The following is a 17,017-nucleotide window of genomic DNA, read 5'->3' as shown; positions in this document are numbered from 1 at the left end:
CAAGCTATCGCTTCTGTGTTTGGATCAGCTGTATGACACCCGCCATGTTTTTGATGCTAACATCTCAAACGCCAAAAGCATTTATTTTCTTCAAAACAGCGATCCGCGTTGGCGGCACTGTGCTTCGTTTACTAGTTTAGGGGAGCGTCAACGAATAGCTGATTTGCAGTCGAAATGAACGTTTTCAAAACTAAAATTATGAATGAAAATTAGCTTTTTCATATGAAATTTGTATTCTATTTGAATTAAAAACATTTTTGTTTGCAGTTGGTGAAAAAGTCTCATGCGAAAATTGTTTATGAAGACAATTTTGTATTATAATGAAAAAATTCAACAACAATTTTGGAATTGTATAGCCATATGGTTGAATGAAAGTCAGAAATACGTGTTTCAAGTAATTAAATAACATGATGTGAAAATTTTCATTCAAATTTTTAAATTTAAAAACCGGTTCGTGTCTACTAATCTGATCGAGATTACACTAACGAGTTTGGGACACAAATTATGGCCCTAATTTGAAGTCGCCACCAGACGTCGACACCATCGCGAATTACCAATTTACCACCATCTGACATATCGTGATGTCGATGATGAACTTTTACAGCAGAGGGATAGTGAGATATGCGATGACGGTAGGTAGAGTGAGATAGCGATAATCGTGACATTGCGCATTACTCGTTACTCGTTTCGAGCAAATTCAAACTCAAATCGAATTGGTTTTAGTATTATGAATCTTTTTCAAGTTCATATGTTCGGTGTACTAGATTTAGAGCAGAATTTGTCTCGTAGAGAAATGTAAAAGTTTTGGATTCGTAAACAAAGCTGGTCAAAGGCATGTCAAAATGGTCGAAACGATCAAAAATCACTCGTTTCGAAATGCGCAATGTCACCCCTGGTTTGGATCTTTTATCCTCTCACAGCAGCGACTGCACATGTCTACGAGGCCCATATCCACACATTCGCTGTTGTTCGCATGTGTACTGGCCATCGGCCGGCCCGTGCGAAGGAATGAAAACAAACAACAACACAAGCGCCTGCTGATAGAAAGTGCTAAGAGAACACTCTATGGATGAACTGAAGCTTTAGGCACTCAAGCTTTTCTCAACACCACCACTGCAACAGTGATTAATGATTTAAGCTACTCGAATGCCCGTTTCTATCAGCTATATGATTGTGATTTATAAACAAAAAATATACATGAAAACTTATCTTTTGCTTGCCAAATACATCAGTGTTGAGTACTCTTGTACTCGCTTGTCGTTCCGAGACCGGAATATGTTTCCCTAAAACGTATTTATAAACTGAGAAGCCTGGGAAAATCGTCATTTCAGATACTAGAGGTGAATGAACTTACGCGGTTCGAGAACTACGTAAACATAAGATGCGTAATAATTTCAGAGCGAAATGTAAAATACAATGATCGTTTGACAATTATTCCGTTCGCATATTTTGGTAGTCCGAGGCATCATATCTAACGTAAATGGACGTTCATCAAATTTATTTGTAACGAAGAACATAATGTATTACAAAATTTTGATGCATTCTAACATAATATTCGAAGTGGTAAACAAGTGGATTGCATAATGTTATTGCGTAGTTCTACATCGAAAACATGCGGTCGTGTCCTAGATACAAACCCTTACAATTGTTCAATTCAAACAAATACAATCAATAATTACGGAAACAACATCACATTTTTCAAAGTAGAGTAGCTCATTGGCTTCAATTTTATATGTCGGTCGTCAAAATCGGTCCAGTAGTTCGAAATTTATGAGTTTTTTGGAAAAGGGGAAAAATAATTTTCGGGCCACCCTAAAATGGAAATGGGCATCCTAATGGAAAAATGAAAAAATACGGGTCAAATATTTTGCAATAAAGAACAAAATAACTGCTTTTCACGGAAATCTGAGAACTTGTTTGGCATGAATGGCTGTATAACTACGTTGTACGGTAGGATAAACTCCTTCAACCGTAGAGATGCTACTGGGAAACTCACTGTTTGTAAATAGCAAGAGATCGTGAGCTGGCTAGAAGACATAGCCGTCGCATGTCATCCAATGTGTGAAGAGACACTTAAATTCATCATGACCCAGTACGTCAAAAATCTGAATGAAGCAGAAGTATTCCAATCCGAGAATAGGGGCTGCGTTTCTTGTAACAACATTCTACCATCTCGAAGTGAACAGCAAATCCCATATCCAAAATGTGTAGGAAGAACTGATAATGGCTGCATGGACTCTGGAGCATTCTACGAGTATATGACCAACGTATTCGATTCTTGGTTGGTCAAGTAAAGTATTGAGACGTTTCGTTTTTCAAATCAATGAAAGCCTTAGAGTCAATGGAAAAAATAAACCAACTACTGGTTAATGCATTTTTAAAGTGCGGCCTGCATACATGAAACGCCGAAGCCATTGATTATGAACCTTCTCATGGTCCAATGTCAGTCCTCCATAGTAAACTGCAAAATAATAATCCTTCGTTGATTCCCGCAGATCCTGTGGATAAGACTATCCCTGCCACAATATTCTTGCGAATTTGTGCTGTTCGGAATTTGGGTGAGTGGCAAGAAATTGTGTTTGGAAGTTGAGTCAAATATAATTTAGAATATTATTAGTTTTCTGCCATGAATATGGATTTTCAAGTCAATTTTATTGTGGTCAAGTGGAAGAAAATACTTTATTACATTCAAAAATCATATTATTTTCGCGAAACAGCACCATTTTGAGTAATAAAGCACTATTTAAAGGCCAACAAAGCTTAAGTGTTGGGAATTGGAGAACAAAAATGAATTCTCGCGTAACTTTTGAAAAGGTCCTATGTAACAAATGTAAACAAATCGAGTTAATGGATGCACGCTATTAATTTTCAATCACTGAATGCATTACAAAAACAATCGTTCACGTATCTATCTTCTTCATCTTTTAATCGCCGATGCAAAAAATATCCAATGTACAGATTCGGATTTTAAGCACTCGGTTGTTACTTCAGACGCCTCTTTCCTCCGACGCTCGAAACGTCCGAAGTAACAAAGCAATCAAAACAACACAAAGTCGTACTTTGGTCGTTTTGAGTTTTTGTTTCTTTCAGGTGTTGTTATCTATGTCAGTGCAATTCAACGAGTGATGACAATAATAATCTGTCTTTAGAATGAAATGCTGATGTTTCGATTGTTCTTCAGTAGTTAGTTTCAAATTCTTATCGTGAAACGTAATATGTCCAATGTGCAAACAGGGGCAGTCAAAACGTCCAACGTAACATTTTTCGCTCCGAGGCTTCAAATTTAAGCTCAAATCACGGAACAACTGTTACGATTGGTTTTTCAGAGTTATTATTGACTGCTAGTGGTAAAAGTAGTGATAAAGATCGATACCTTTTAAGACAATTCGCGGAATAATGTTCGGGTCTTCAACTTCATTTTTCTCGAGTTGACGATAATGTTACATTGGACCTTTTCAAAAGTTACGCGAGAATTCTAGAAAAAATATAAAAAAATTGACGCCCCCCCCTAGTCCAAAGCCTTGTAAACAGTAACAAAAATCAAATACAAACCATAATTACGAAAGTAAAATCCAATTTTATGCTTTTATGCTTTTCTTATTTCGATTAAGAATAAGATTTAAGTGTGATTATTTTATTAGAAAACTAATGCCGAAGTATTATTTGATAGCTATTGATACGCTTTCCATGTAATATTGTTTACTACCATAATTAGTACAGTTATGACGAAACTCCAGAAACACGATTACTATAATTGTTACATGGAATAATCATTTCGAAACAAGTTTTTTTTATATAATTTAGTCGATTAATCATCGAAATAGTTGTGAGAATCTTCAAACACAGTGTTTAAACTGCTAGAGAAAGTATACTTTTGAACTAAAATAGAGTATATATTCGTAGGTTGGTGACATAACTCTCCTCCATATTTGGTGAACCTACCCTATCAAAAAATACATGATACGAAGAACATATGTTACGGGTGTCCGCGGTATTGATTGGCAAGTTCACCGCGGGTAACGAAAATCATTGATAACTGAAAATCAGAAAGCAGACAAACTCCGAAAATGTCTAAGGAATTACAATACACAATAAGCCCGTCAGTAATTTTCAACTTACATATTATAGAGTCTATCTTACTTCTTGTTGACACTTGCATTAGAATTATTTTTTTAGGGTCGGAAGTATTCTAGTATATTTCCATAACATTTCATAAGCTAATATTACTTTCGCTATTTTATCCTCTCGGAGCGACTTTGGGCTGTAAATTGTTTAAAAGATTATATAAGAAGGGGGTGACGATATGGTAGTTTGATAGTTGAAGGTCGTTTAGATGTTTCAATTTTATTTTTATACGATGGTTAACCAAGGCCCTTTGCTTAAATTCATAGAGAATAATCACGAAGATATACAATATAAATTTATCAATCTCTTTTGATCAGCATGATCACATGAAATTGAAATTATCACTGTTTATATATTCATTCCAATCCAGTGCACGAAACTGGAAATTCTAGTGAACACCGTGTAGTAAGAGTCCTTACACTTATCAAAATCTGTTGATAATCCAATAATATAAGAAACTCGACTGGAGCTGTTGAATAGTAATTGATCACCCATGGCATTACATGTGAAATTCTTGAAAGGTTTCCTGGCACAAAGCTGAGAATCCTGGATATCATACATATGAGTTCTCTGGCAATCGGAATTGTACATCGCCACCATCTCGGTATGTCCTATATCTTCGGTATCATCTGTAACATTGAGTGGAAAGATCATATTTAGTTATTTGAAAAAAGCGAAAATTGATGTTACCTGGAGAAATCATTGACAACACCAGCGGAACATGCGTTGTATTGGTCCATAAACAGGATGGGAATAGAACTGAGCTCCATACCAAAGTATCCCGCAAACGAATCATTGCAATGTCGTTAGTGTCATCGGTAGCATTGAAGGCATAGTGTACAAGCAGTGCATCCACTTCATACATCTTCTGAGTTTCTGATTTTCCTGAGATTTGAACAACGGTAGGAATTTCATCTTCAACACAACTGGCTGTTGTAAGAATGATCTTTTTCGTTATGATTGTACCAAGACATCTAAATTCCATTGCTTCTGATGTGAGCCATCCAATGAATACCTATAAAAACATCAATGAGTTCTCTGATTAACGTATGAATTTGAATTCCGTACTAGCGATCGTGCCGGGGATGATATGTTGAGATTCTTCACCAAAGTTGGACATCCAGCAAGCAGAGGATGGATCACATTCTGCTGAGTTTCCGCGATATCATTGGAAGGACAGCAAACCAATGAACTGGTTGCACACAACTCAATTGTTCCATTGGACATAAATTGTTTCCATTCGCTTGAACAGCTCGAAACTGGAACGCATCGTGCAGCACGACCATCATGTCTATGACATGAATCTCCCTCTTGATGATCCGTATCGATGAAGTGTACTGTGTCATGGGATTCTTTGTAATTCGAAAACAGTATTGTCTTCATCCACTCGGCGTGATGTGCCATGCCAATCGCTATCGAATGCTCCCCGAAACCGCAGTCTCTGCCCAGAAAGTTCAATCCGTACACCATCGGATACAAAGGTCTATATTCATCTTCATAAACTGCTGCACCAATCACGAGATCGCAAGATTTCGGCACGAGAAATAAATTTTGCCCTGTGCAGATATGTTCATTGGTTAATCCATTACGAAGTAATGGTAGATATCTTTTGGGAATGATACAAGATGAAGTATTTTGAAAACGAACTTGTGGACTGAGAATCGATATCGATGGATCTGAAGTTGAACGGAATACTCAATAAACTTACAATTCTACTTGATAAATTTCCGTTGTTTACCTATGGAACCATCAGACGAATCAAATATGCGGTTAATGTCACGACGACCTGAACCGTGAACATGAACTTTCCCCGACGGTGTTTCATCTTGCCATAGACATGCTGGGTCGAAGTTATATCCATCGGTACCATAGTACTGATTAACGAAATCATATGCAGTGACAAAATGTTGCAATCGTAAAATAGCTATGTTATTATAGCTAATCCCTTGTTCATATTTCGGATGAACGTGTATTCTAGATACCTTCATTGTAATGTTGTTTAAATAATGAATGTGAGAGACGTTTTCTCTGTAACAACGACAAAGTATGATTAATATATAGGGTAACTCGCCAAATGTTAAACGCTTAAGTTAGGTTCGTGTTTTGTTGTTTTCTTCGTTGTAATACGTGAAAAAACTGAAATCTCCCCAGCAACACTCTGTACTTATAGCAACCATTAAATGTCATTTTCTGTTATATTTCTTATATTGGACGAAATGCTTGATTTAAGGAAACATATTGTTTCAATGGTGTTCTGGTACCCAAATGTTGAACGATCCTCGCTGGATGTTGAACAATTAGTTACACAATAATAAACTAAAATTGACTGCTAGTTAGAATTTCTCAGACAGTTCCACATTTGGAAAGTGTTCAACAATTAACGAGGTACCATAGAAGATATTTCCAATAACGTACCTATTATGTACAACACATTGTGCAAGAGTGATTACAGTGTCTTCATCAATGATTACACCATAACAATTGTTTGTTTCTCCGTTCCATGCTAATCGCACAATATATGATGGCAGCTCATCGACCAGTGATATGTGTCTTCTATTCATATCCACCCAAACAAAATGGGGGGAACGGGAAATAATAATAGCATCCTCATACTCACGAAGGGATTCAAAACGTAGAGCACAAAATGTGGCATTGTAAACATCATCTGGGAATGAACTATCGATCACAACTTTTAACTGTTGTTTTGATAAGCTTATTTTTCATACCCGGAACCATTGCACCATTGTTTTGCATAGTTTTTACCATCCAATGGTGATACGGTGCAATCTTAGTGTAAACTCCAGGATTGGATACACCACAAGCCGTTCCGAAGGAAGTTATACCAACGACAAAAGGTGTTACTTTGGCGTTGTGCATTAGCTTGATTTGAAGGGGACCTCCCGAATCACCCTGCAATGAACGAATAGTGAATCATAGACTTCATTTCTGTAATTTCCGTTACTTCACAAGTATCCATCTTTTTATCGACGGCACATATTTGATGCTCTTGAAGTCCAAGTCGTAGCTTACGATCCGTTTCATTTGTGTACACTTTGCTACACTCGTCGTTCTCAATGGGTTTCAAGGCTACCTTTAGTAAAATGGGTGTTTGATTTTCGGCTGTAATTATTAATCAAATATGATAGTTGAATCTGTGTTCGTGACACACGTACCATATCCTGTTTTTCCCCAACCAGTGGCTTCCAATATTTTGAATCTGACTTCTTCATCGGTCCAAAGGCACGCTGGAGACACAACATCCGTCAATCTGCAGATCGATGATCTGTATGAAAGTATCGACAAATTCGTAAACGTTTTCTTACGTAACATTTTGTTCCAATTTCAAAAGCGCAATGTCGTGATAATGGGAAATGAACCGATGCTGTGGATGTCTGAAAATGTCGATAATTTTTAGCTGTTGTGCGTATTCATCTCCTTCAGTAGTCTCAATGTTCAAATCTCCAAATCTGACGACATCTGGAGCTTGGTTTCTGAAAATATATTTTGAAATGAACAAGAATTGTTTCAAGCAAATTCGTATTCGAACTGGCTATCGATAACACAATGCGCTGCGGTGAGGACAAAATTGGGCCAAATCAAGGTTCCGCCACACTTCCATGAAATATTTCCATTTGGTTGGGTCCAACCAATAGCTCCCATATGAGCAAACTCCTTCAGACGAGCCGGCTGTCCGAACACTGGTCTCACAAACCCAAATGTACCTAATTTGTGAAACCGCAAATGACAATCTGTAAACAAAATTGATTATCAATGATGTTAAACATCTGAATAATTTTTATCAGCGTATTTACCATCAAATGTGGTACGCACATTGGGAAGCATCAATACTTCATCCCCTTGACTGCGAGCTGGAATATAAAAAAGAAATCAGTTTAGCTTTTTGATTATGTTGAAACAAGGGATACATACTGCTATTTGAATAAAACAGAATGAGAATAAAAACCATACAATACTGAGTCATTCTTATGTTGAGAATGTTATTTGTGGCGTTATTGCGATGGTTGTTACCGCTTGAATACCAAACGTGAACTGAAGATGAACGATTTCAACACATTCATTGTGCACTCAATTTGATCATTTGGTACTAAATCTCGAAAAAAAAAATGATCAGCTTACCTTGCTAACAACGAAACTGGTTTCTTTTGATTAGATGACGCATATTTCGTTTCTGTGAAAGACATCTCGCGGTTGAGTACAATTATAACTCTGCTCTTCCTCCTTCGCGTAAACTATTTGTAAAGCGTGTTATTCTTTGTTTTTTCTTTTTCCTAGCATCATTGCTGAGAGAAACTATTTCAATAGAACTTAAGCAAAATGAACATTTAAAAATAAAATCTTTTTGTATTGAAAACAAAATTCTTTAGATTTATTACATTTTAATTAAGTACTACTGATCAGATTGTCTACACCAGGGGTTTTTCAAATGATGCTTTGCGGAGCGCTTGGTGATCAGTGTTCCTATACCATCATATGAACATACCATCATATACTATCAATGTTTAGAGAAATAATTATGAAGTACTGCTCCGTCATTGGCTTTAAAAAAAGCTCCGTCGATAAAAAGATTTGAAATCGTTGCACAGAAGATGCATTTAAGTGGAAATTTGCATTTAGAGCTTAACAGTTATTCTCTAGACAAAAACCGTCTTCGACAAAGTTGTTGCGCTTATTTTTATGTTATCAAAAATAGGGTGACCAAAGTTGTCGATGAAATAAAAAATATAACTTTCTTATTTTTATAGATAGAGGTAAACCTAGTTCGACAATGTTGTAGCCCGAATTATTTGAGACATCTTTGGAGAACAAAGTTTTTTTTTTTTTATCTGTATTATAGTGATTTTTCAGCTCTTTTGGCTGGTTCGTCACTTTTACTTCCATTTTTGGAAGAATGTCGGGAGTGAGAATTGAACTCGTGATCTCAGCGTGAGAGGTATGGATGTTACCACTACGCCAGATCGCCTCCCATGGAGAACAAAGTTTTTTTTCTATCTCTTGAAGTAACCGATATAGCGCCTTTTCCCTAAGTAGCGTTAGGGTCACTATGAGAAACTGTTTTTTGCTCTAACTTTTATATTTCAAATTCTACATGCAAACTGTCTTTGGAAGACTTCAAGTGCTTACTAATACAAAAATACGCTCTATTCAAACGTTTGTCATTCTTCTGGGGCAAACATAAACAAAGTTTAATAGTATCATTTGAAAAAAAAAGTTTGGGAGAAAATTCATTCGATTTTACTGTGTTCTCGCCATCAGAGGGCAGTCGAGTTCATTCATCATTTCAGTGTCTATTGGCAATCGCCTTTTGTCGCTGTATGTGTTGTGTAAATTGAAACAAAATGGAAGTCTGCACTAGTAAAACAAGAAAAGTGGCTGACGAAGGACGTGTATTCCAGGGAAAATTGTCTGAAATTTACATTTTTACGTTTACGTTTACGTTCAATCTGAAACGATAATATGAGTAGAAACATGCGTCAAAAATAGACAAGTTTGATACCACATCCTTTGCTGGAAAGTTGGCTGAGTTTGGAGCGAGAATTGTTTATTTGAAAGTATGAAAGAAGGAGCTGCCGACTATGTATTTTATTCAGTGATAATGAGAGAAGGATTTTGAAGTTACCGAGTAATTGGCTTGCCTTTTTCCTATGGATGTAGGATTTGAGGATGTATTGAAGTATATCGTCCAAATCATCAATCAATTCGCACGCATTGGATCATTGTGAGTTCCAAGCTTCATATCTTATTTTTTTTATTCGTTTTTTTCACTCTAAAACAAACTCAAGTTCAAACAACAAATGGGATATTTGATTTTACCCATTTTCTGACATTGAGAATTTCTCAAGTGTCGACAACTAGGAAAAAAAGATGCACTCCAGTCGATTAATGCTGACCTTTCGCGCAGATTTTGGTTTTTCAAAGCACATGAAAGAATTCTCCAATTGTCTCTACCCCATTCAGTTTCGATGATGTCAAGGAACAAGGAACAAAATCACTGACAGTCATTTGGAAAACACGCTTCGCATCGTTATCTCGTACATTCAAGTTGATTTAGATGAACAGAAAAGTAGAAAAGCAGTTCGAGTGAAATCGAAACGGAGTATGTTTGTTTTTAAGGATTTTCTACAAACAAAACAAAAAACAACAAATGTTGTAGAATCTTTTTGATGATTGAAAGAACGTCCAATTTAATCGTGATACCGTTTTCACATTATCACGTATAGCTACAATTCTGTCAGTGAAATCGTGACTGCTTTCAGCAGAGAAATTTGGAGCGAAGAAAAGTGGGTACACTGCAATCGTGTAGTTCGATGTTCCCTTTCACTTTCACCAAGTTTCGTGGTCCCATCATTACTTGTTCGGTTTCCTAGCAACGATAAAGTTCGGTCTGTACATGAAGCGTGTGCAATTGTCACGTTATTTATGTGCGGGAAAACGTGAAAACAGATCCACGAGTCGTTCAAACCGTTTTCCATCAACGAACGATTCGCGTCCATACACTACTACAGTACAAAGAAACAGCTGAGGTGGGCGATAAGCCCAAAAAGGGACATCCGAGGTCGATATGGCCGCACAATGTTATTTATATTGTTCATAAACGCGTTCAGCACAATCCTCTTCGGAAACAAAAGTTTTCATCAGTCGAAATGAATTGGATAAATTGATTGGTGCGAACATCGTAATCGTACATCGTATCATTTTTTGACGCCCAGATTAAAGTGAATATGTTTGGAACGATGCAAAAAAGTCCTACCAGACTTCATCTCCGCAAATGGTAGGCCATTTGCCAATCCATCGGATTATTCACAGTACTCATTGGAACTACCAATCATCAAAGAACTCAATCGAGAAGCTGCAGCGATTAACGATTGGCCTTAGCGTTTTAGACTCTGCGTTAAGAAGAGATGGTCGAATAATTTTGCCAAAAATGTTAATTCAGGATACTTTTATACCTTCAATAAAAAGTTTTTGATTTTTATCTCATTTTAGTTATGAATTTCACAAGTATAAAACTGAATGATTTCTAATTTGAAATAAAAAGTGAGTCAAAAAAGTACCAGTTGAATACTTATATTTTACATTTCATTATGAAAAGTAGTGGGAAAAAAATCATTGCGGCCCGCGGCTATAATGAAAATTCTAATGCGGCCCGCATCATGTCTATACCTGGCCACCACTGGTCTACACTATTCGATTCGCTATTAAGGATGCCAAATCAGAAAACATGTTTAGTTCTACGAAATAGCTTTAACGTTAATATTTTTTTTGCTGTGAACGGGTTTTAAAGATACTCAAACCAATCGAGTCGGAAATTCTTTAAGATTAGTTTGATATGCTATAAATTACAATTTCCGACATGTACACGACATTGTTAACGTAAGACTACGAAACTATACAAATTTAAAGGTTGATTCTTTGATACTACAAAACTTCAGCCTTCAGCTTTCCACCGAAGAACACAGCTCTCATCGCTGGAAAATATTTTACTCACATTCATACAGTAAAACCTGTTTTTGTGCGGTTTTTTTGTGCGATTTTTTGTGCGGTTTGTTTTGTGCGGTAAAGAATATATATTTGACGAAGTTATCGTCCATTTAGTTTTTTTCGATGGTTTATGTGCATTTCAGTGCGAAAAAAGCATATTTGCGTCTCAATTGTCCACTTCTGAAATCATTCCCCTCCTCCCATCAAATGCTCTAAGTTTTTGCATGACATGATTTCTAACAGCAACACGTTTCGACATGCAACAAAAAGCAAAAAACAGCCAGGCGCAACCGAAAAGGCAAACTGTCCCATCGCAAAGCAGGGAAAGAAAAGGACATTGAACGGTGAACGGCGTGAATTTGAGTTATTTTCTTGGGGGAAACTTTTTTTATGCGTTTTTTTTTCAAAATGTGTACCGAACACGATTTTTTAATGTTTTTTTTTGTGCGGTCCCTATGCCCCGCACAAAAAAAAGGTTTGCCTGTACTTGAAATGCGCTGTACCTTGGCGGCCCTTTCAACCCGGAAACAATGCTCGAGTTCCCGAGAATTGAAGTCACCAGTAATTGCGAACACACTCCTAAATTCACACAAACTCTCTCCTGGCAAAAAATGAACTTGTTTAGTTAAACGGTTTCGGTTTGGGGGTCGAGGCCTAAAAATCGACCCTTATTAACACAAGTTCATATTTGAAAATTTCATGATACTGTATGAAATTTGTAACGTAAACCAACTTGTTATAAGAATGACTAATACGAGGGTCACTATTTATATTTCGGGAATGGGAACAAAAACAAATAGTTAAGCTGCGAATATATTTTTATTGTTTTTCAAAGTACTCGCCACGATGATCGATACATGCGCTTAAACCAATTTTCAAAGCATTTATTCCAATCGACACGAGCCTTTTTTTTTTGAGCGATTGTCAAATTATGTGGGATCCAACGTGAACATAATTTTCGCACAACTAAGTGTTCATGTAAAATCGCATATATGCTGGTGAAACTAATGCTTAGGGATGCCTTAATCTCACAATATGTTACATGACGATTTTGCTTAATCATTTCGTACACAGCATCGATGTTTTCTGGCACTACAGTCGATTTTGGACGACCTTCACGAAACTCGTCGGACAGCGAACTACGACCACGATTGAATTCACTATACCAGCGATACACAGTGGTTTTTGATGGAGCTTCATCGCCAAAAGTCAAATTAAGTTGATTGACGCTTGTTGTTATCACTCTTGTTGTGATAATCCACGTCGAAAGTCGTAAAAAATCATCGCACGAAAATGTTCACGATTCAGTTCCATTTTTTTGCCGAGACCAAACTTTCAACTAAATATAAAATAAACAAATAGCGTCCGTATTACAAAATGTTCTGAGTACGTATATCGTCAAAAATGTCAAACTTTACGATGGAACCGTCAGATGGACTCACATGACAACAGTGTTGCCAATTCCCGAAATATAAATAGTGACCCTCGTATTATAGTAGAAAGTATTATTGTGTTATCGCGTAATCGTGTTGTACTGTTCGAAAACTACAAAAGTCGATGAGCGTGCACAAGTTCGTTCAATATGAAAAATTTGACAAGTAAAAAACGTGAAGAAGTTCGTGCAAGATGATGTGTTTGAGTGTACAAGTCCTTCGCGCACGTTTTGACTTGCTCTGTATATGGAACATATAAGTGATTTAACACGAAGACTAACCAAATTCAAGTGAGGGGCTTAGAATGAAAGGGGTGTAAGTGATTTGATCGATTTCTCTAAATTGACTCTCTCTTTTGGTCATAACTTAGCTGCAAATACATTCCCAGCTGTATTTGACAATGTGGAAGATAGGTCAAAACCTCATCTATCGGATTGTGTAGCAAACTTAAATTGGAACGTTTTTTCAGTTGAGTTATTAACACTCCTATACTCGCGCATTGGTCTGTCAGACCGAGAAATCAATAATTCGTTCATTTCTCAGAAGATATCAACAATACGACTTTGCGATTCTCTCTAGCTTCGTTATTCGTCGTTCGTCATCGTTTAGCGTATCGCATGTGTTGGTACAAAAGGGACGTGTACCACTTTTTCAACATTTTCGGTCTGACACACCGACGCGAGTATAGGAGTAACTTTTTTGGACAAGTGTCTTTTTCCAAATTCTAGAATATTGTTGAATAAAATGTATAAATGAATGTTAGTGGCGCGGAATATTTATTGAATATAATCCATTAGATCATTACCGTACTATTCTTATTTGATTTCAGTCCAATTTGTAACTGAATTGAACGGAGCCATATATTAACTATTCGTCGATATTTTCGTCGTTAGATTCATACGTTCGAAAGCAAAATATAAATGTTTGACTTTCGTATAGTTATTCGCTAAATATAATGGTCATACATACACACTTGTGGAAGAATTGTAAACAGTAAACTATAAACTAATCGTTGGCTTATGGTAATGTTTAACCGTTACAATTTCGTGGATATATTTTTTTATAATGGACAATATCGACAATATATTTATTATATATTATTTGTGTTGGAGTATCAAAAACTACTCTGTTTTGAGGAGGCTGAATTAGATGACTATTAAAACATAATAAAGACGAAGAAAAGATATTTTTGGAGTTGTTCCATTCAATCATACCCTCTTCTTCAAATAAAAGCCAAAAAAGCCTGAAAAATACACAATGGCAACATTACAGAGACGTTCAATTTTCGGTCTGTGACACCGTGCGCGAGTATACGTGTTATGATTTTGCACGCGAGTACAGGAGGGTTAAATGGGAATTTCGCACCCATCACACTGATTAGGAATTTATTAAATTTCTAATTTATTGTTACACTTTTTCTGTGAGGCTTTTCTCGCGCCACAATATTGTTTCTGTTGGAATTGTTTTCTGGGGCAATTTATTCCAGTCATCGAATCATATATGTAAGAAAAGTTGAGGAAAGGAGTTGTTGAGAAATATAAACATTATCTTTATTGAATATAAAATTATAACAAATACGAAGATGCGTCTGCATCGATCGGAGTATCACTTAGAACTAACTTTCGCTTCGTTTTTCGCCGGGGGGTATGCCAATCGTCCCACACGGCCTTTCCTGACATTACTTCCGTCCGTTCCGTCACGGCTTAAGGGAATCTCCGGATGTTGACGTCTTGTTCGGTCCTTCAGATTCGGCATCTAGCTTACGCACCTCGTATCGATCGTTCGGCCATACTCCTACAATCTCGTACGGTCCAAAATACTTCTGCTTCACCTTCTGGCCAACGCCGAACTGTGTTCTCGGAATGGCGACAACATCACCAAGTCGGTACTGCTACGACTGCTTTCTGCGTAGGTTATACTGCTTCTTATTCTCTTGCTGGATCTGTTGGATGCTTTGATGAGCAAGTTCCCTTGACTCACTTCGTGATTGTTGAAAGTCGTACCGTAATTCTTGCTGCAATATCTCGTACAGGGCTTCATCTTCCTTTGTTCTCATTTTGACACCAATTAGTAGTTCACACGGAGTTGTTCGGATTGCCCTCTGCCAACTGTTATTTAGGCACTTTTGAACATTCGCGACGTGGTTAAACCATCCTTCAGGCTTGTCGATCGAAAGCTTCGTGAGCATCGGAATAATGACGCGATGGACACGTTCAACCTGTCCATTGCCACGGGGAACACCGGTGACAATCATATGCAAATCAATCCCTTCATCCGAGCAAAACTTGGTAAACAATCCTGACGTAAACGCCGAACCACGGTCACTGATTATTCTTCGAGGATTGCCAAACGTATCGAATATAACTCGCAACTTCTACAACGTCTCTTCAGCTCCGGTTGATTTAGTCGGAAACAACCACACAAACTTTGTAAATCCGTCAATCACAGTCAAAATATAGTTATAAGATTTGCGCGTCGATGGCATTGGTCCGAGATGGTCCACATGCATGGTATCCAAAGGCACGTCACCCTTCGGGATCGGCTTAAGTTCTCCTTCCAGCTTTCCACGCTTCTTTTCGCTGACGATACACGGAACACACGTGGCAATACAGCGCTTGATTTTATCCTCCAGACTAGGAATGAAATAGTCCTTAGCGATTCGTTCCTTCGTCTTCTTCACTCCGAAGTGCCCTTTCTCGTGAGCCGTTCGTACGATCGTCGCTTACATTGAATGCGGAATATACAGCCGCCGGTTCTCTCCGTTATCCTCGTACAAAACTCCGCCACTTGTGCTGTACCCATCGTACTCGCCGTTATTCTCCAATGCAGCCAAGATTGCTTTGGCTTTCTCGTCGTTTCGCTGACCTTCAGCAACCTGGGCGCTAACAGAAGCAGAAATCATTAAAACATTTGCTCGCGACAGCGCATCAACATGCGGCAGTTTTTCTCCAAGGCGGTGCTCGACGTCAAAATCAAATTCAGTTAGATCGACGATCCATCGTGCGATTCGAACGCTCATCTTCTTTTTATTCATCGAATCTTTAAAAGCTCTGCAATCCGTGATGACCTTGAATTTACGACCCAACAGATAGCATCGGAACTTCTTGATCGTTTCTACCACTGCCAAAGTTTCTAGCTCATAGGCATGGTAATTCTTCTCGGCGTTACTTGTCAAACGACTGTAATAATAACAAGGGTGGAACCTACTGTCGTCATCAGCGCGTTGCATCAGAATGCCAGCCAAACCGTGTTTATCAAATGGAGCACGCAAGAACTCAAATTGTCCGTCACTCGTTACGAACGATGTGTATTTTCGACTGTCTTCATCAATAGGTACGTGGAAATACGAATTCTCCAAGTCCAACGTTGTAAACATTCGCGCACTAGACAGCTGATCGATCTGTTCTTCCACGTTCGGCATAGGATAATTGTCACGGATCATCCTCTTATTGATTTCGCGGTAATCAATACACACGCGACGGGATCCGTCTTTCTTCGGTACTACCACTACAGCACTGGCGTACTCACTTTGCGAAGGTTGAATAATAACCTTTGCCAACCACTCGTCAATCTGCTTCTTCACGATTTCCTTCTCGAGAGGAGCTAGCCGTCGTGGATTCAAGCACACTACTTCATTGTCGTTCAACGTGATTTTCAATTTGTTCGCCGCCGTTACAGATGACACCGGTTGATATTTTCTAATAAGATTCATGACGTCATCACGGTACTGGTATGGTACGTCGATTTCACTCACACCAACACATTCTTCGATCCTGCGGATCCATTTTGCGTCGCACTCAAGCTCTTCTGTCGGAAACTTTTTAATTCGTACGCCTTTCGGGGTGATAGAATAATTGACATCACGTAGGAAGTCCATTCCAATCAGCAGTTTCACGTCGATCGCTTCCTTCGGCACAACATAAACAAGCATTTCATATGTCTCGTTAAGCACTGATTCG

The 17,017-nt window shown here is 37.9% G+C and overlaps 1 protein-coding gene across 3 annotated transcripts; it reads right to left on the bottom strand.

Moving 5' to 3' along the window:
• Window positions 1–3,636: 3,636 nt before the first annotated feature.
• On the bottom strand, window positions 3,637–8,575 carry LOC129776052 (uncharacterized). 3 transcript variants are annotated; one of them, XM_055781429.1, is made up of 13 exons: window positions 8,263–8,575; window positions 8,056–8,175; window positions 7,938–7,994; window positions 7,673–7,874; window positions 7,449–7,616; window positions 7,299–7,393; window positions 7,088–7,245; window positions 6,852–7,035; window positions 6,541–6,790; window positions 5,864–6,153; window positions 5,194–5,801; window positions 4,816–5,140; window positions 3,637–4,754 (listed from the first exon to the last, which is right to left on the bottom strand). In XM_055781429.1, the coding sequence occupies exons 2-13, from the start codon at window positions 8,105–8,107 to the stop codon at window positions 4,474–4,476; spliced, it is 2,670 nt and encodes an 889-aa protein (XP_055637404.1). In that variant the 5' UTR covers window positions 8,108–8,175; window positions 8,263–8,575; the 3' UTR covers window positions 3,637–4,473. The 3 variants fall into 3 exon arrangements, with proteins under 3 accessions (XP_055637404.1, XP_055637405.1, XP_055637403.1); XM_055781430.1 differs by lacking the exon at window positions 8,056–8,175; XM_055781428.1 differs by lacking the exon at window positions 8,263–8,575 and having other exon boundaries at window positions 8,056–8,221.
• Window positions 8,576–17,017: the final 8,442 nt, after the last annotated feature.

Source organism: Toxorhynchites rutilus, chromosome 3 (assembly GCF_029784135.1).
Source record: "Toxorhynchites rutilus septentrionalis strain SRP chromosome 3, ASM2978413v1, whole genome shotgun sequence".
Lineage (NCBI taxonomy): Eukaryota > Metazoa > Arthropoda > Insecta > Diptera > Culicidae > Toxorhynchites > Toxorhynchites rutilus.
The sequence above is the reverse complement of the archived record's forward strand: the minus strand, read 5'-3'. Positions and strand labels throughout refer to the sequence as shown.

Excerpts from the sequence above, each read along its gene's own strand:
- LOC129776052 (XM_055781429.1), bottom strand. The coding sequence starts at position 8,107 with ATGACTCAGTATTGTATGGTTTTTATTCTCATTCTGTTTTATTCAAAT. Across the intron at positions 7,617-7,672 it reads CATTGTGTTATCGATAGCCA|AAACCAAGCTCCAGATGTCG; the intron begins GTTCGAATACGA and ends ATATATTTTCAG. Across the intron at positions 4,755-4,815 it reads GTTGTCAATGATTTCTCCAG|ATGATACCGAAGATATAGGA; the intron begins GTAACATCAATT and ends TCAATGTTACAG.